Raw genomic sequence first — 19,605 nt, 5'->3', positions numbered from 1 at the left:
CGATTTACATTTCACATGTTTTATAACTAACATGGATGTGATGTCCCAACAGGAACGAATAAAATAGCATGTAGCTGTTTTTTACACGCGCAGACAGTTTGCAAAGCTCTATGCTTTTTACTCTCAACTTTCAGGGCGTCCCGTAGGCCTACTATGTGTGCGTGTGTGTGTGTGTGTGTGTGTGTGTGTGTGTGTGTGTGTGTGTGTGTGTGTGTGTGTGTGTGTGTGTGTGTGTGTGTGTGTGTGTGTGTGTGTGTGTGTGTGTGTGTGTGTGTGTGTGTGTGTGTGTGTGTGTGTGTGTGTGTGTGTGTGTGTGTGTGTATTTGTATGGGTGCATGTGCATGTTTATATGCATGTGCATGTGTATGTGAGCATGTGTGTGCAGGTGTGTGTGTGTGTGTGTCACTGTAGGTGTGTGTGTGTGTGTGTGTGCGCGCGCAATGGCAGAAAAAACCCCTGCTGAATAAAATAATGGAAATTGTGAATTTGATGTAACGAGGTCGACGCCTGAACAAAGCATCAGCGGTGACTAAGGACTCATACATCAAGATATTCTCCACACGAGATAACGCATGGTAAGGGTTCCTGGTACACTCTAACACTCTGAAATCCTCCGCGCCTCGGTATTAGCCTTAATGTACTCTACATGGTATGTAACATGGATGTTGGTGCAGCCGTCCCGTCCTTTGTATGTCTAATGACTTCCCACTGCGGGTTGTTATGGCTGACAGCGGCTCTCACAACGACCCAACTTTCTCTCAGTCGTGCGTTCAGCGAGGCTCCATCTAGGTACATGATTGGCAATTTTTGTCATGATCCTCTCATTATTAACATAAAAATTGACACGACGGACGCGACGCAAAATTAGATGCACCTTCTGGCTGATTAGGGGGTCCCAGGGGTGGGGGTGAGGAGGGGGGGGGGGGGGGGGGGGGGGGGGAGCCACTGCTGCCAAAATCCAGTTTCACACCATTAGAACAGAGGTGAACGATATCCAGTTGGGTACAAAAGCCATATTTTGTAGGCTACTATCTAAACCAGAATTCTCATTGTGTCTTTAGAATAACATCATGGACGCTACTGAATCAGGGGGTTTGTTAGCGTTGGGCCTCGTAAAAAACGAGTTAACAGGCGTGGTGTAGTTGTTTTGAAGAAGCATGGGCGTTGAAGGATGAATTTGAAAAATAAATAAAATCAATATATATTACAAAAAAGACCACAAGTAAAGCTGTAGGTATAGCACGCAGTGTTTGTGTCTTTAGTCTGGCCCAGATGTCCTCTTCAGATTTAGCACGACTCGTAGAAAATAAACAACATTTACCGAAAGGCCTTCACTAGAAAGCCTTCAGAATCAGAATCCGCATAAATGCAGGTTTGAGTCCTCAGCCCTCCCGCGTGTGCTCAGATAACACATTATGGTGTCACTAAAGAGAAACCATTTAAAACGGAAATAAACCAGTGTGTTTTAAATAGGGACTAATTGACCTTGGGGGTTAAGTGACGCGTCGTGTTCACAGCGCGAGGGGCATGGGGATCAACAGATAATATAAATTATCTAATCTGATAGATAACTTATATAGATAATATAAGTTATCTATTCAGGGAAGACTCTTCTCGTGGATCCGGCGAGGGCACCGACGTCTTGCTGAGCACCGCGGCGGAGTAGGGCAAGAATCCACTCTCGGACCTCTGGCCGGACGCTGTGCAGGTAAAGTCCGCGCTGGTACTCCTGGAGCCCAGCGCGCTCGCCGCCTGGCTGCTATGGCAACTGAGACACGAGCAAGGCCCCGATGCCGACGGCACGCACACCGCTGCTGCCGCCGCCGCGGCTGCCGCTGCCGCGGCGGAACTGTTCAGGCCTGCGGGCGACTGGTAAAGTCCGGGGTGTCTGAAGCCGCACAGGAGCTCAGGGCGCGAGTAGGGATGGGAAAGCGCGCGGAAAGTATCGAGAGGGCGGATGGAAGTGCCGAAAGGTGACGAGGCGGCACCTGTCGCGGCCGCGGCAGCTGCTGCCGCTGTGACACCGACATGCGGGTAGTAATGTAGAGGCATGTGGGAATGGAAAGGGTACGGTAAACTTCCGGTAGCTGCCGCGTGCGTCATCATGTAGGTGTAGAAGCTGGGGTCGGCCGGATGGGGCCAGGACATCGCCAGGCGCTGCCGCTTATCCTTCATGCGCCGGTTCTGGAACCACACCTGTAAATACAACCGCGACGCGTTAGGAAAGGCTGCACTTGCACAGGCCTGTGGTCCTGTTATATACCGTAGGATAGTTCATTTATTAAACTAGCCTATCTGTTGACTGTATGTAATTTGACATGTGGGGTGTGTTTCAAATGTTTTATTTGCGTATTAAGCACTTTTGATTTTTCTTCCATCCAAATAGGCTTTATAATTGTAAATTATTAATATTTAATTAAATGTTGGAAGTCGAATGCCTATGCTGTGGTAAAACGTGACAAAAAAAAAAAATTAGAGGACTCTATCATGGAATAGCGTTAGGCCTACATAATTCAAGTGAAAGTATTTTTTTTTAAATAAGACATTTAGCGTGCACTAGAGATGAGTTACTCCTTGGCCTTTTCGCATTAGGCTATATGTTGTAGGCCTACTGCCTGGCATCCCTTGGGCAATCGAAAGGTGTGTGTGGGTGTGTGGGTGTTACGTTAACCTGTGTTTGCGCGTGCGTGTTCGCGCGTGTCAAATACTCTGGAAAGATAATACAAACATAAGGCCTATTTATATTTTGAAATTCTGATATTATGGAGGATTTATATTTATATAGGATGACGAAAATATAAATATATTTTTGGCCCACATGCAGTCCATCCAACAAAAACATAAATAGCAAAATGGAGCAGGCTAATATCTCTCTGTAGCCTACCTTAATTGTAGTTTCTGGCAGATTTAGCGCTGCGGCCAATTCACATCTTCTTGGTCTCGAAACGTAATTTTCCCGATAAAACTCTTTTTCCAGTCTTCCGATCTGTTCCCTGGTGAAAGCAGTCCGGTACCGTCTGACCTGATCGGCGTTAGAACTGTTGGATCCTCCCATTGAGTTCCCGTTGAGGTTGGACATAGAGTTGGAGCTGGAGGTTCCAGAATTACTGTCGGAAAACCCTAAAAAATACAGAGGGAAGGTTAAACACTTTGAAGATGCAGGGCTGCAATTATTCGAATTACCTTTATGAGCTTCCAGTCATTTTTAAATTAAATGTAAACTTTGAAAAAAACAATAATCTAAATTACATTTTAATCTTGATACTTTTCGTTTTATTATCGTTATATTTTTACATTATTATGTAGGCCTATTATAGCAAAAACAATAGCCTAATAATAACAGTCTAGCAATAAATCTAACATAACAAACATAGTTTATACTAATTCCAATAACAATAACACTTATAATAATTCTAACAATAGTAATAACAGCAACAAAAAAAGGCAAAAGCAAATATATTTATGCACAAAAAAATCACACCTCAAAAAATAAGATTTAAAACCAAAACAAATAGCCTACCTTTATTGTTCTCCTTGTGCTGGCTCGGGGAGCGATGCGAGGGGCACCCCACCTCCACATCGCTGTTAATATCGGAATCCTGCGAGACTTCCGGGTACAAACTCATTTTCTTTCTGTTCTCCGAGGATGTAATGTCCGCCGAGGAGCTGTTCTCGTTGTTGTGGTGCGGCCCGAACAGACTGTCGATCTCGAACTTGCTGCCTTTGCTGGGAACGTCCGAGTGGCTTCCATGGAGCGAGGCGGAGGTGATGCGCGGGCTCAGACGTCCTCCGTGCTGGGAGTTTTCCAGGGCCTCGAGCACCGAGTTGCCCGCCGCGTCTGAGAGTCTTTTCCCTGCGATGGGACTGTGCAGACCCCTCTCCATCAGGATCATCTCTTTTCTTATCCTCTCCATCATTAAGCCGCGCGAGGAGAAGAAGAAGAAAAAAAAAGCGCACACCTGTCCCGACGCACCAATGAGTTGTGACTGAGCTTAATCCGCATTCAAGTCAGCAACTCTCTCTAAATAACTGTCTCTAAACCTTCTTCTTCTTTTTTTTACAAGCAAGCAAGCCGCGGGGGAAAAAAACACGAGAATATGAATGCAATCGTGCTGCTGGATCAAGCGACTGGTTTTAAAGCAAGCATCCTTCCGGCTACCGCTTCAGAGATATCACACGTCAATAAGTGCTGGCCGCTCGTTGTTTAAATGCTCGCGTGACGTTTCCGGAATGATCATTTATTGTAAGAAGGTTTATAAGCAAATAAATAGGAGGAGACTGTCAGCGGGTGATGGAGGCGGCCTTCGACGGGAGAGGGGATAGATCCAAGCAGAGCGGGAGGAGGAGAGGTGAGGAGTGAGCGAGTCCCTGGGCTGATCTGAGTCTGCTCTGAGCGTCCTGGGTTTGGCCTCTCGGGTTGGAATTGACAGTCTGATTAATAAAATGAACGGGGCAGCGGTTCCCTCTTCATTTAGGAGTATTATTATGCTTTGATTCTCTATTGTTTCTCTCCCTCCCTCTCCCTCCCTCTCTCTCTCTCTCCTGCATCCCCTCCCATCCTTCTTTAATCACCACAATTCCCTTTATTCTCGTTAGCTCTCTGTTTTTTTGTGTCTTACTTCAATAAACATTTCCGCGACTTTTCCGAAACTGCTCTGCGTTAGTGTGATCATTGAGGTGACCCAGATAAGGGCGAACATACTTTTTAAAAACGCTGTTCGCCATGAGTTATTTATATTGAATCATTTTTCGGGTTATTTATTTCTGTTTTCTTTTTTTGGGGGGTGCGTTTCGTTTTACACGTCACGGTTTTTTTTTCCCCGCTCGTTTAGATCCTGGACAGCACAATAAACTGCATTATTGTCATTATTATTATTCGACCAAATTACAAATGCTAACGAATGCTAGTCTTTATCAGCTTTTATTAATATTGTTTCGTTTTCAGAATTAACCATCCAGACCTGTATATATGCAATATTATTTTGCATATTTTTTCGATCACATAACTATATTGACAGACCTTTTCGAGCAACAAAATAAATCTATTTAGCCAGTTTGTATTCCATCAAATAGCCTACAGATTAATTCGAATTCAAACTATAATTTGGAACCCTTAACCCTAAACGTAACAATTGATATTCTAGCCTAATATGGCAATATTACTATTTCATAATGAATCTAGGATAAACGTTGGTCCACGGTCATTTTAACGAACTGTGTTTCGCAGCAGTGGTGGGCAGGCAAGACGTGTTTTCAGCGTGGAGAGATGGACTGCAGAGCACAACGTGCCCTCCAGCGTTCTCTGGCGCCCCCTGCAGGCTAAGGGTTATAATTACACACTCTGGGACACCGGGGATAGAAATTCACAAAACACTCATAAAAATGGCATGTATGACATACCAGGACCAAATGGCTTATTAGGGAGGACATAACGCCTGGCAATTCTTCTCATGAACTGTAAACTCTTCTGCAGTATTTTTCTTATAGGCCTATTTCATGTTGCAGAATAGGCCTACTCCTTGTCTTTTTATTTAGGAATGGGTGTATTTACTCTGTTCAAATTTTCATTATCTCAATGTATTAATATTGTTAATATGTGTTCAAAGGAGGAAAACAGCATAAACAGAATATCCTTTGCAAATAAAGCATTTGTGTTATTGATATAGATTATAGCCTACAATATAATTATTGATATCTTGTAGCCATATATATCTTATTATTCTCATCAACTTAATGACGATAATATACAAAAGTATAATGATTTTAATATAACTTACTCCAACATAGGAAAACATGAATTCCTCTTTAAAAGTATCTGATTTCAGCACTTTGAAGAGCAAAGTGTTGAATATATAATAGGCTATAATATTGGCAGTTACCGGAAGTATGGGAGATTTCTCTTGCCTTTAAGTGGGCTAGGGTTGGGTCATAAAAATATGGTAGGCCTATGTAAAGCCGTTTGAGAGTAACTGGGCTATACAAATCAAATGGACTTGGGAGTAAGTATCAAAGTTCTTCCTGTCACCATGTTTTACGTATTTTTTTCCTGCTTAATGATCTTTGTCATATTTTGTGCGAATTTCCTTTTTTTTTCTTCAATATTTGTATGAAGGCATTGTGGTTTATTCTGTACCTATACGTCAAAATAAGGAAAATATATCCAACGTTTCTGATCACGTATTTTTATTGGCAAAATAAATGAAAGCAAATGCATTATTGATATTGAAACACATAATAACACACACATGTAGTCATCCGATCCCTATTACAAAACAATATCACGAAATAATTATCTCAGCGTATAGGTTCTCGTGAGGGTAAAAAAATAGAGTATGACTGACCAATCGGAATTCCTGCATTGTGATCATGTGATTTGTCTAGCACTATAAAGCTGATGCTCAACAGTGAGAGGCTGGTGCGGTTGAACATTATTCGCCAACATAACATCCGTTTTTATGGATTAATAACCAATTATATTTATTACCCATACAAGCCTCATCACATTAACATCTGGCTTGTGATAACACTAACACTGTGCATGGACTCAAACTCAAGTCTCTCGCATCATATATATATATATATATATATATATATATATATATATATATATATATATATATATATATATATATATATATATATATATATATATATATATATATACATATGTGTGTGTGTATAATGCAATTGAACAATTGAACAGAATTAGGAGAGGGAATTCTTATTTGATGGAATATAGCTATTTCCATAGAAATAGTAATAACTCTTTTAATGTGTAATTGTGTATGAAATACATGGATTTCCTTAAACATTATGACTTGGGGGTATTATGAAACAAACTTTGGCTATGGAGGCAGAAATCCCAACGGATATGTGTATATTGTATATACTGTAGGTTAGTTCGATAGTCTAGGGACTATAGTCCACACTGGGCTGGCTAATTCGGGCACCAGTCTGGTGTCAAACGTTCCATAACAGTACAAGAATGGGGGCCCTATAAAAGGAGTAGACCAGGACAGGGGGGGGGGGGGGGGGGGGGGGGGGTCTAGGAGGGTCCAGGGGGGGCTAGCCCGGAGCCACATAAAGACAGACCGGATCACATCGGAGTCTGATGCGTCCCCCGGCCTATCTGATGAAACACACAGCAGTGGGTTGTAACTGGGAACCAGGGAATTAACCAGAGTACTCTGCAATATCTGCAATTATATTCAGCAGCCTTGCCTAATATCTATATTTATATTCTCTATTTAGTCATCTGGCAAAGAGACCAATGTGTCTTGGCCAAAGAGACACACAGTTAGTTTGGAAACATGTCTAAAGTATGTGGGGGAGGTGGTCTAAGAGGTGCTGAAGGAGAAATACATGCAGTACAGTCTTTGGAAATAAGGGATCGAATTCAATATATCCTGCACATTGATTATTAATCAATAGGGATTATTATGAGAAAAAAAGGACCGTCAAAACAAAAACCAGCACACACACACACACACACACACACACACACACACACACACACACACACACACACACACACACACACACACACACACACACACACACACACACACACACACACACACACACACAAACAGAAATACAGGAAGACAAACATATAGGCAGACAGACATACATAGTAGGCCTATTTGTCATTCAGGTCACAAAGTTGGATCAGTATTAGAAAACGAAATGTGAAACGGGTTTATTTGGGTCCTGGTTACAATCTGAATGCAGACATCATTAGACATCTTCAAATGATTATAGACCTCACATTCAGTACTACATGCATGTTGACGTAATTGGATGAAAGTGGAGTTGATTTTATTGAGCCTCATTATTCTTCCAACGCGACATGCTGGTGGTTTTATGAAATTCTTTGATCATTCGCGTCGGTCTGACGTCAAATGACGCTCTCTATATATTCTCTGAGAGATCACTGTTTTATGTGAAGTGAGATTGCCATCTAGCGGAACTTGTATTCCACTACAGGGGTAGTGTATGGGGTCCAATGTAAAGAGTTGCCCCGGTTCCTTTATCTATCTGTTGCCCTACATCTTTGAGTTAGTATCAATTCGTCACGCCAACATATAGAATATATATTTGGTTATATATTTTTGTAAAAATAAAAGGCATGTGTAACTTTGTACTTTTGTTCAGTACAAACCTTTGTTTTCTTTCTTCAAGCCTAAATGAAAAAGTGCAACTAGTATCATATTGGATGCATTTAAAATAGGTTGCACCTAAAATTGTTTGTATTTATGGATTTGATTGATAAACATAATTATTTGTACAGGCCTATTTCTTCACACTTCCAGTTTGAACAATTAATGGCCTATTTCGCCCCTGGTCAAAATAGTCGCTTCGATTTCCGTCTTTTTCTTTATAAAGCAGGCCAACTCAAAATAATTTCGTTGTAGGCCTACTAGCTTTTATTAGGTCATATGCATATTTTCCTTTTTAAGCTGATAATAGTATAATTATGTGCTGGGCCTAACTCCAATAAAGCGCTTTCTACTTCTTATCGGCCGGTATTTGATCGTCTGGTACACTGGCTAAGGGTGTTTGTGTTCACTTGACACAAATAAATTCATACTGCAAGATAAACGTTTCATTTTATTACAGTCTAAAAGCCGGACGATTTAGCACAAAGCCTACTTGAACCGAGATAATCCTCTTGGCTGAATAAACCTTTAACCATGGACCCCACCACGTTACGCTATCCTACATCACGGTTTATATTTGCCAAATGCAAAAGTTTGTTTAAATAAACCTAAATCACCTATAAAGGAAAAATATGCCATATAAAGAAAGGATTGAGGGAGAATGCATTTCGAAATACGTCATGTAGGCTACTACAATAATTCGGCGTTAAGAGCGAATATCTTTCCTAGTTGGCTGAAAAATATTAATATTTGTAGGCCTACTCACCATGAGGAGAATGGCCTGTTTAGCGCAATGGAAACCGTCGACTGTGTCCACTTTAAGTCACAGATCCTGAAGGAACTGTACCTCGGCATGAAATCCATAGAGGCTAAACTCAAGTTCGATTCTACTTCACCACAGGGGCTTCCCCCGGACCGTGATACCAGCATGAGGGGAAGCCCACTCCATAGTTATCCGTCTAGCTATAGGAGCCTGCTGCTGGACATTCCCCACAGCGCCAGAGACCTTGAACGAGGATAAACTACTTGCAAGTTTATGACCAAGGACAACCGGCTGCGGATATGAGCTCTTCAAAGGCCCGCGGAGCCCAATCCACAGTTTGGCGACAGTTTCCGTGTCAGTGTTAAACTTGAAAAAGAAAGACGAACAAATGACAGAGAGTCGTGCCGCTATTTTGGTTCTCTGAACAACAAGGACAAACACCTTCCTCTCAAATAGTCCTCGCTTTGGAGCCTATTACCAGTCCTTTCAAACTGCGTCGGAGGATTATCTGTTTTCAAAAAGCTACACCTCGTTTACGGTGTGAGGAGAAGTGGATATCATTTTGAATTGCGATGCTCTATTTTAAGGACGACACCGTGTTTTTTGCTTTAAAATTGGCCTCACACTGTGTGACATTTCAAGGGCCTTTTACGCAGACAAAGGCTGGACAAACCGATAAGGCCTATGTACATGTTGTGATATAACGACTCAAACGGGGAGGTTGATAGACCTTCTATGGTTTTATGAAGAAATACACGTTTTTATCAGGATTGCGGGTTTTTTTGTTTGTGTACTTACCTCAACGTAAACACATTTCGGGCTAGGTCTATGTTTACTGCTAGTGACGCTAACTCTGTAACTGAAAGTTTGCTATATATTATTCAGGTCTATTTTTCAATAAATAATTATAATTCATGGCGTCTAATATTCTGCAATGTTGTGCGTAGGAGCCACGTCTGGCCCTTGTAGCGTGTGTGTGGGTCTTATTGTTGATTACCTGGGTGGTCCCTTCAGTGAAAGCTTGTACTTACACAGAACCTGGGCTTATTTGTGGAGTTGCAGCGCCATCTACTGGAGGTTCAGCACAGTGACCTACATTTTTGATACCTTCTCTGTAGCACTACTAATTTAAGGTTCTACGATATACATAAGGAATCTAATTTGAAATCCCCTTCAAGTAGCCTTCCTGAGTAGCTATACTCAAATAGGCCCACGCACTCCATGAAGCTTCACCTGAGTAGGCTGTTGACCGTTTATATAGACCTACACATTATTTTATTCTGCATTACTCTACAACCCCCTAATTGCAGCCTTCTTCCTAAATATTACATTTTTAACATTTACATTATGCATGCAGCACCTATTGTGTATTATTATTTGATACAATATTATTTTACAAACAGTCCATAGGCATACAATTACAATCATTTAGTGATTAGGTTAGATTTCCGTTTGCCGCTTAGAAAATAAAACATTGGGCAAGACAAAATGACTGAAATTGACTTAACCAACATATAGTTAACGATTCGTTTGGGTAAGCCTTCATTAGAATTATTCCTTTAGTAGCCTATTTATTATTTCTTAACACAGTTATTTTCAGTGTTACGTAAGTAGATCTACGTTTTACATGAAGGATATTTGTTAATATTTAAACCACTGTATAGTACAGCCATGAGAAGCAATGAGGCCTATGAGAAGATCATTCAGAATATAGGCCTATAATCCACGCAAAATGACAATCGACGAAAAATGAATAACTGCTCGTCGACATCAACGCTTACGCTCTCTCTCTCTCTCTCTCTCTCTCTCTCTCTCTCTCTCTCTCTCTCTCTCTCTCTCTCTCTCTCTCTCTCTCTCTCTCTCTCTCTCTTTTCCATCATTCACTCATTCATTTATTAAATTCGTGTGCCTATTTGGTGAATTCAATATTGTAATACGCACAGGCGTCTCAGTTATTTTTAATGGTATAAGTTGGCTAATGACTTCTGACCAAATTGGCTAAATCCACCCTCTATATAATTATTGTCATGAGCCTAAAGCTATGACGGTGTATTCCTAATATTTGTAGTCTACGTTTGTATTGCAATTTAATTTATTCTGCACGCTTGCATCCAATGAGTGTTACGTCTTATCGACAGTTAAACAATAAGAGATAGAGATGTGTTTGAGCAGTTTGGTATTATAAAGGACAACCTATTTGCAGCATTGTTTTTTCAGATGTATACATAATTTTTCCATCTGTGAGTGTGTGTGTGTCTGTGTGCGTGTGTGTGTGTGTGTGTGTGTGTGTGTGTGTGTGTGTGTGTGTGTGTGTGTGTGCGTGCGTGTGTGTGTGTGTGGTGTGTGTGTGTGTGTGTGTGTGTGTGTGTGTGTGTGTGTGTGTGTGTGTGTGTGTGTGTTTGCGTGTTTGCCAGTGCGTTTGTGCGTCTGTGTTTGTTTCTGATTATGAACTAACAATTGAGTTTTAACTTCAAATTATAAAATAACTAAATTTGGATATCTAGGCCGATACAGGCCTACTGTAATCTTAGATTATTTTTGTTGCAATGACCTGCTATTATGAACAAAAACAGCCTTAAATTATATGTCAACTGCGAGATATCTATCATAAAAATGGGAAAAAATAAAAAACAATAAAATATATAACCCGCAACCTTGTTAGATTCCATTGTGCTATTTCAAACCTTCAAAATGGCGCATAGCAGCCTCGTGAATTTACCAGTTTGAAACCAGAATTAGCTTATTTTGGGATGGCTGAGATGCTTTAATTCAAACTCTTAAAAGGTATTTTTGTGAAGGCCTATGTATCGCTTTAGCTGTTTTAAGTGAAGGCTGCATCTTCTGAAAACCAGGATGAACATTTTGTTTGGCGAGCGATCAGCCTGCAGGCCGGGACAATGTTCCATAGGTATAGTGCAATAATCCCAAACCAAGATGTTCATATTTATCCTCCTATAAACACTACTTCTCCATCTGCACATGCAATTATAAATAGTTGGAAATATCCAATGGAAACGCGATAGATCTGGATAAAAAAAAGAAGAACAAAAATAGTTCTTATCTATAGGATCGTTGTCTGGAGCTCTTCAGCACAACGTCTTAAACCCGGGTTTGGTGTGGTAAATAAAAGCACTCAGATAAAGAGTCATCGTTTCTGCAAGACAAAAAACTAAATCAGAAAGAAAATATCGCTTCAAAAGGAGGACTTGGTACGAGGAGAAACGACCCCCTCCTCCAATAATATTTCCTCATGGCATATTTGCTTTGCTGTACTGCGACCGAGGGTGGGACGGAGCGCTATGTTTTGCATATCACGTGACCCGGCATTAACAAATCAACAATTACCTTGCCTTTATTTTTTAGGAGTCGCTAAAAGCCTTTCCATAATAAGCGCGTTTGACAGAGCTCGATGGAAATGTGCGAACGGAATCATCCTTTGAATGCCGGTTATGTTGGTTCTCTGCTGAATTTCCCTCCTCCGGAGTCGCTGTATTTCTCCAACTTCCAGCGGGGCAATGGAGCCCACATCCCCGCGCTCCACCCGCTCCCCTACAACAGGAGGGATGTGTGCACGCTCCCGTGGACATCCTCAAGTTCATGCACGCCGCCACCACAGGGCCACCACCACCACCACCGTGGCTTCGGAGGATACTCCCCACCGTTCCTCTCCGGCCCGGTGTCTCTGAACCCCGGCCTCTCGGCCAGCAGCCCGGCAAAAGGCCCCGCGGACGAGCCGAACCGATACTGCTTTCAGGACTCGACCCATAAGGCTCTTGAGGAATCGGGTAAACAATCGCACCTTTTCGTGGAGGACCATCATGGGATTCCCTCCGCCCGCAGATCTTCCAGCAGATACGAGTATTCGGATCCCTCGGACGGTCGCCCTGCAGCGTCTATAACCTCACTTGATCCGAATTCCGTGAACGCAGCGAGTGTGCACGGCCGGAGCCAGAACTCAGTCCATCAGTCCTCCAGTAAGCTTCCCGTTTGTTCCAGGATTCCGCACACGACTGAGCGGTGGATTATTATTAAGAAATATTATGAAAGTACATGTTTTGCAATAAAGGACCGATTATTGTAGTATTCCGAGGTTTGTCTGGGGCCCCTGGGAGCCCCTAGCAGCCGATAGTGTACGTGTTTTCTGTAGATTATAACCTTTCGTGTTGTGAAAACGTGTGAACGGTTCGGTGTGTGTGCTTCTCGTTGCAGGCGCGTCATGGTGCTCATCCCAAACCAGGACGAGGAAGAAGAGAAAGCCTTACACCAAACCGCAGCTCGCTGAACTTGAGAATGAGTTCATGATGAATGAGTTCATCAACAGGCAGAAGAGGAAAGAGCTGTCGCACAGACTGGACCTGAGCGATCAACAGGTGAAAATATGGTTTCAGAATCGCCGGATGAAGAAGAAACGATTGATGATGCGGGAGCAAGCATTCTCGTATTAAAGAATATACTAAATAACAGGGCTCAGCGTTTTCATCTGCTCGGACCACGGCGGCACCAAATTCGTATTATTTGTATTATTTGTAGGTTAGAAAAGTTTTTCCTTCCCACGCATGCATCACTATGAAATGGAATATTTATGAAATGTGATGACATTCCTGTAAAAAAGTGTGACAAGGAGTCAGAAAAAAATTGAAGAGATTTATCATACATGAGATTAAATAAAAATCTAAGCATCCTGATGAACTATAGATTACCGTTTGTGAAGAGGCTTCTTTTTCATGTCAGCATGAATTATTCGAGTTATGCTTTGGGGCGTTTTGTATTGCAGCGATACAGACACGTGTGCCACCTTGATGTTTGCTGGTTAGTTAGTTAGTTAGTTTGTTTGTCTTTGTTCAAAAGTATTAAAGTAACTTTTTGTTGGACCATTGAAGTTAATAAAACATTTCTCGAATTGCAAGATATTTGGTGCAGTTGACTGGATTGTACTCCGCGTAAAGGGCGTCATCGCCCGCCACTTTAGGCCCAGGTTGTTTTGAACGAAAACAAATGCATCTTAAAAAGCCTTACAAGTGTGTGAGTGGATTATAATTCGTGGGCCATTTAATAATTTTTGCGCATTGCAGAATGCATAAAAATAATAATCCATCTCTCCTCTTCCCCTCGGTCCGAAATATGATAAGGCCGCATCGCTGCACTACGAACTGCAATATTAACAGCATTTACATAATTTCTGTACATTTGCTTTGCCTTCTTTGTAATGGAGCATATTTTCACAATAATTTTGGCCTTGATATGACGTGATAGGTCCTCGTATGGCCCTGCAGGCCGAGTTTAGTCACCTTCTCGGACCATCTGCCAGATGCGTGCGTCTATTTAAAGCCCCTGGTCACATTAGCCCGTGAACTTGTGATTGTGGCTTCAGTTTGCTTTTAGACATTTGAATGTAAGAAAATGCCTCCCAAAAAATAAGCGTTTGAATAAGTAAATGTCTGGGATGTCTAGGAAATATAGATCCACAAAAGGGCGAGATAGCTAACCGTTTAGGTAAAGGCAATTGGGGTACAGACTGCGGTTCTTTCATTGGCTTATAGTGAATATATATATAATGTAGTAGAATATCAGAATCAGAAGGCCTGATATTATATCATACATAATGTTATATTAAGGCTATGAGCCTAATCCTTACCACCGTCTTCCTCCATTATCGTTAGGAGCTCGTAACTGGATATTAGAAGCCTCATTTGACTGCATCGGTGACATATGACACTCCGGGCTTATGCTTAGACTCCTAGTTTATTTTAAGCCTAAAATAAACATGTTGAACTAACGGATAGCACTGACATTAAGTAGGCGGGTTGGGCCTGGCCTCTACATGGCGCTTTATGGTATAGCTCAGCCCGCTAACCACAATGCGGTCTTTGAGGACTACTGTCCTCAAAGACAGAACCATTTACTGTGTAAATGGTTCAAATAAAGCATGTATTGATGTATATATTTTGTGGTATTCTAAGTGTGTGTCTTGCCCACGTCTATCCTTGTTCCTATATGGACTTATTCAACTGTGTCAGTTTCTTAGATCGGACGTTTATGTATTCAAATTAAATAAGCCAACACAATGAATACACTATGCCAAATGGATATTATCACGCATGACTAGTTTTTAGGTCATGTGCACGTTTGGAGCGGTTTAGCGTTCTGCTCATTCCGTTAGGCAGTTAATTTACTGTATATTGATCGTCAGGCCGGTGGATGCAAATAAATGAAATTCCTAACCGGTTAGCTATAATATAGGCATCAAATACATCAGCTAGGCCTATTATGTAACGCCTACTTTGTGTTTATTAGTTTGAGATCACTTGAGTGTTTGAGCAGCGAAATTCGAAAAAGATCACATTTCAGTTATAATGTTGTATTCTATTGACTTAGTCCGTGCGTAATTTCTCCATAATCAATCCAGATAGCCTTAGTTGGACCTTAGCCTGCATTCCGTATAGTCAATGTGCAACCATAGCTTAGTGCAATACGTCCCTTTACACTGTTCCAAGTGTAGCTAGGCCAAGCTAGGCCTATAATAAATAGATGCGTAACTGCATAGCAGTATGTATAGCCCTAACCACAACGTGACAAAGTGAATTCGTTCATTGCCACAATCAGCCTATTATCCCCGCCAGTAGGCGCAGGGATGTTTTTGTGCTCTGCTCAGGGCCCTGGAGCGCTACTGACAGACAAAGGCAGAGGGCAGTTCCGGTGCTGCAGACACTGGGGGCGCCAAAACAAAGTTAAGGTCAAGTATTCGGTGTGAAGTTGTCTAAAATCCTGGCACAACATCGACCAGTTGTCTATTTACATGCACGCCGTTTTCTTTTAACTGCGTTATGATTACATCTGAGCGCTTTGGAACGCATTGGAAATATCCCTGGAGTATGTATTTTCTATTTGAAGGCGCTGTAATGGCATTTTACAATTAGATCTTCACCAAAACAATCAGAGCAACTGGACCGCGTGATGTGGAGCTGGAGGAACGAGCCGCCTGTGGAGTGAGGCTGTGTGTGTTTTATAGTTACTCTGAAAATGCAACCTGGCTCACAGTTTGTGTTTTCGCACGAGCTTGAGACTATATGTGTCGCATTGTTGCTTCCTCGCACGATTTGTTTTGCCCATAATATAATAACTCGGAATAAAGTGCTGACTAGACGACTTAAAACAGTTAAATGATAATAAGAAGCATGTAATAGTTCGTCATCGAATGAATAAATGCACTCAAAAACAAACGTAAAGGGAATTTTCTGATAAAACCACAAAGAAATACATTTCCTTATTAGTTATTCACAGAGTATCTTTGGATACCTTTTGTTGTTCCACTCAACGTCTTTATTTTGCTTTGTCGTTGGAGGTAAATGGGCCTACGATTTGTGTTATTTGGTTGAATAATAACGAATTATTTACGCTGGCACACAGGTGTTTTCAATGCTACTGTGTAACTCTAGTTTTGCTGTCGTAGGGTTAATGTTTTGTTCTTTGTTATATATATATATGTATATGTATATATGTATATATACATATATATATATATATATATATATATATATATATATATATATATATATATATATATATATATATATATATATATATATATATATATATATATTCATATTGTAAATAGCCTATCATAAAAGTGTTTATCTACATGGGTTGATTTGTACTTATTTGGTTGTTGAGTGTATGGCTAAATGTAGCCTAGCAAGGCCTCGGTTTACATTACTTTGATCGACCATGTTCTGGTTCGGCCACGCAAACTACAGAAAATCGCACACTGGAATTACGCATTACACATTTGAAATGAAGACATTGAAACTTGTATCAGAAATAGCATTAACAAGTGATCTAGTCTAAGTAGAGATTGGCAAAGTGCCCGTCAAGCCCTACAACTCAAATTGGTTATTTTTTCAAAATGCATTTTCTGTTTGTATTTAGTTTAAAAAAAATGGATATGACATATGGGCTATCCTACAATTTTGGAAAATGAAAATGGAAAATATACTCACAAAGAAAAACAAACTCTTCAATGGATGGCGGATTTGTTTTATTCAAACTGTTGGCTACAAGTCCTTCTCGCCGCCGCGCCGGGCCTCGACTAAGAGCTTACTTTAACTAGTGAGCGCCCCTTTGTTTGTGCAATAAAATGATTTGCCTGCAGACGGTTGTTGGTGAGTGCTTCGTACACATCCACCCAGACGGTCAAAGCCAGTGTGATTTTTCTGTACTTGGCAATGTAGTGCCACGTTCAACATATCTGGGTGACCGTTGACGTGTATTTATTTTTTTTCGGGGGGGGGGGGGGGGGGGATTTAAGATACTAATGGATGTACTAATGCGTAATGTCTGCGCGTCTTGGTTGTTACTAGCAGTCCATGTGCGTTAAGTCCAATGCTTTGTATCTGGGAGGTTAAGGTAGGAGGACCACCATGGTTCATATCACCACGAGTCTTTATAATATGCAGGCCTGTTTTCTAAAATGAAATGAAATGGTTTTATTTGTGTGTGTGAATTTATATAACATCCGTACGTCCTCAAATGGGTTTTCTGGTAAAGCTTCGTGCTCGGTGTTGTTTTGGCAAATAACTATATTCTTGAGTCCTATTTCGCTACGTTGTAATCAATTCAACCCTTTAAGATAGTTTATATTAATTTTCCATTTAAATCCCATTGTTCCATCACTCCCATCTGTACACATACCAATAGGCACATGCAATACGTGTTTATTACAGATTACTGCAGCCAATACGGGCGGACGCGTCGTGGCCTTTTGGAGCTATTCGGCTCCAAGTTATAAGTCGAGGTCATTCTCAACGTGTCTAGTCTGTCACTGCAGCCCGAAGCGTCTGCTCCACCGCACACGGATTAATCCCTACGTGGTTTGGGTGCCATTTCATGATGAAGATTACGTTACCCTAAACCCTCAATGATAAATTCCAGTGGTGCTTCACACATTTCCTTTCCTCGAGCCATAGGACAAGGAGGCAGAGAGGAGTAGCCCTATACACACCACCACGACCAATGGACTCTCGTGCATGCGCCCACATGAGTTTCCGAGGACAGTTTTTAATGAGTGATATTGATATATGGTAAATTCCTTGGCTGGATCACATGACACAATTACCTCCAGAATCGATGAAGATGAATTGCAGGTCTGCCTGCGTTTCCGATTTTTTCGCCTTCTCGACTTTGCGCCACACGCCTATGGTGCAATATATGGACAAAGTTTAACACAGTCAAGCTGCCAATTCCTCTCACTGTTGCAAAGGGAAAGGGAGAGATGACGGAGTACGATGATCGCAACAACTGCGCTCCAAACATGTATTTACCAAACTGTACCTATTACGTTACGGCGCCTGATTTTTCATCAGTTACTTCCTTCTTACCGCAGACTACTACGTGTCAAATCAATTTCCCGTATTCTCCAAACATAGCCCAAGTCCAACCAGTTCGCGAAGTCGCTTTCAGGGATTATGGACTGGACCACCCGAGCAAATGGCACTACAGGAGCAACTACGCGTCTTATTACTCCACGGAGGAGATCATGCAACGGGATTTAATTCAGTCATCTGGACGGGCGGACATGCTGTTTAAAAACGACTCCTACGGTCACCACATTGGGTCGAACACGACGTGCAGTTTCCTCGCTAACGTTGGCCGGAACGGGGTCCTTCCGCAGGGGTTCGACCAGTTTTTTGAGACCCTCAACTCGGAGAGGACCAACGCGGAGCACACAGCACAAAAGACAGACTCGCCTGTGCCCGTGGATGCGACAGATAATGGGGAGACAATAAACAAAGCAGAACAATCCAAATCGGAATCGACGGAGAACCTCAATGAAGACTCATCCGTGGACTCCGGTGACAAGACCAGCGAACAGAGTAAGTATGGGCTTTTGTAGACAATGGACGAGTATGTAAACTCTGTCCACCAGCATGTCGGTCGAGTTTTATGTGTGTCTTTATAAGCATGCAAACCTTTTTATATCCCTATAAGATTTACTTTATGGTCGCCAAGGTATTTACAACGGGAAAACGTTGGCGAACGCTATTCCTTGCTCGCTGCTTTGTTAATCATAACGGCAGTGTACGTATTTGTTTAAATGGTCATGCATAGCCTGTGATTCCAATGCAATTCGCTGATTCTTGAGGTATCGGTTTCCAAGGACTTAGAGGGAAGAGGAAAAAAATGCCTCACGGTTTAATGTCGACTTCTATATAGCCCTATGAAACTCTATCGCCTTTGTATATAGACCTATAGAGCACATTCAGCAATATAAAAACCTTAGCCTACACTCCACATAAAAGCCAGGCTATGTGAAATAGAAATGTGCCCAATTTAAATACGAATTCTGAGTAGGACTGTGTGTGTTTGTGTGTGTGTGTGTGTGTGTGTGTGTGTGTGTGTGTGTGTGTGTGTGTGTGTGTGTGTGTGTGTGTGTGCGTGCGTGCGTGCGTGCGTGCGTGCGTGTGTGTGTGTGTGTGTGTGTGTGTGTGTGTGTGTGTGTGTGTGTGTGTTTGTGTGTGTGTGTGTGTGTGCGTGGGCGCCTGCGTAAAGGAGCATGCGTTTGGAGAGCGGGAGAGATAAAAAGGGCTGCATTTGTGTGCGTATGTGCGTGTGGTGTGCGCGCGCTCTAGTTCGCCACACGTGCACGCCTGTTGAGTCCGACCATGAGAGGAGGCTTTTGTGCTGAAT

At 41.9% G+C, this 19,605-nt stretch overlaps 3 protein-coding genes across 3 annotated transcripts in view; 2 read left to right on the top strand and 1 right to left on the bottom strand.

Moving 5' to 3' along the window:
- Positions 1 to 941: 941 nt before the first annotated feature.
- evx2 (even-skipped homeobox 2) lies at positions 942 to 4,767 on the bottom strand. Its single transcript, XM_030342646.1, has 3 exons — positions 3,521 to 4,767; positions 2,885 to 3,120; positions 942 to 2,196 (listed from the first exon to the last, which is right to left on the bottom strand). Exons 1-3 carry the CDS (start codon positions 3,915 to 3,917, stop codon positions 1,591 to 1,593), a joined length of 1,239 nt encoding a protein of 412 aa, XP_030198506.1. The 5' UTR covers positions 3,918 to 4,767; the 3' UTR covers positions 942 to 1,590.
- Positions 4,768 to 12,271: 7,504 nt separating this feature from the next.
- Positions 12,272 to 13,828, top strand: hoxd12a (homeobox D12a). Its single transcript, XM_030343827.1, has 2 exons — positions 12,272 to 12,896; positions 13,132 to 13,828. Exons 1-2 carry the CDS (start codon positions 12,332 to 12,334, stop codon positions 13,365 to 13,367), a joined length of 801 nt encoding a protein of 266 aa, XP_030199687.1. The 5' UTR covers positions 12,272 to 12,331; the 3' UTR covers positions 13,368 to 13,828.
- Positions 13,829 to 17,250: 3,422 nt separating this feature from the next.
- The window catches only part of hoxd11a (homeobox D11a), a 3,698-nt gene continuing 1,343 nt past the window's right edge, over positions 17,251 to 19,605 (top strand). The window contains exon 1 of the mRNA XM_030344282.1: positions 17,251 to 18,791. Within this exon, the coding sequence (XP_030200142.1) occupies positions 18,191 to 18,791 (601 nt within the window). The 5' untranslated portion in view covers positions 17,251 to 18,190. The remainder of the gene's footprint in view (positions 18,792 to 19,605) is intronic.

This window comes from Gadus morhua, chromosome 20 (genome assembly GCF_902167405.1).
Source record: "Gadus morhua chromosome 20, gadMor3.0, whole genome shotgun sequence".
NCBI classification, from domain to species: Eukaryota; Metazoa; Chordata; class Actinopteri; order Gadiformes; family Gadidae; genus Gadus; species Gadus morhua.
This window is presented reverse-complemented; position numbering and strand designations above follow the sequence as displayed.

Coding starts and splice junctions, on each gene's coding strand:
- evx2 (XM_030342646.1), bottom strand. CDS start 3,917: ATGATGGAGAGGATAAGAAAAGAGATGATCCTGATGGAGAGGGGTCTG. Junction 3,121..3,520: donor GCACAAGGAGAACAATAAAG/GTAGGCTATTTG, acceptor TGTATTTTTTAG/GGTTTTCCGACAGTAATTCT. Junction 2,197..2,884: donor TGCCAGAAACTACAATTAAG/GTAGGCTACAGA, acceptor TTGTATTTACAG/GTGTGGTTCCAGAACCGGCG.
- hoxd12a (XM_030343827.1), top strand. CDS start 12,332: ATGGAAATGTGCGAACGGAATCATCCTTTGAATGCCGGTTATGTTGGT. Junction 12,897..13,131: donor CTCAGTCCATCAGTCCTCCA/GTAAGCTTCCCG, acceptor TTCTCGTTGCAG/GCGCGTCATGGTGCTCATCC.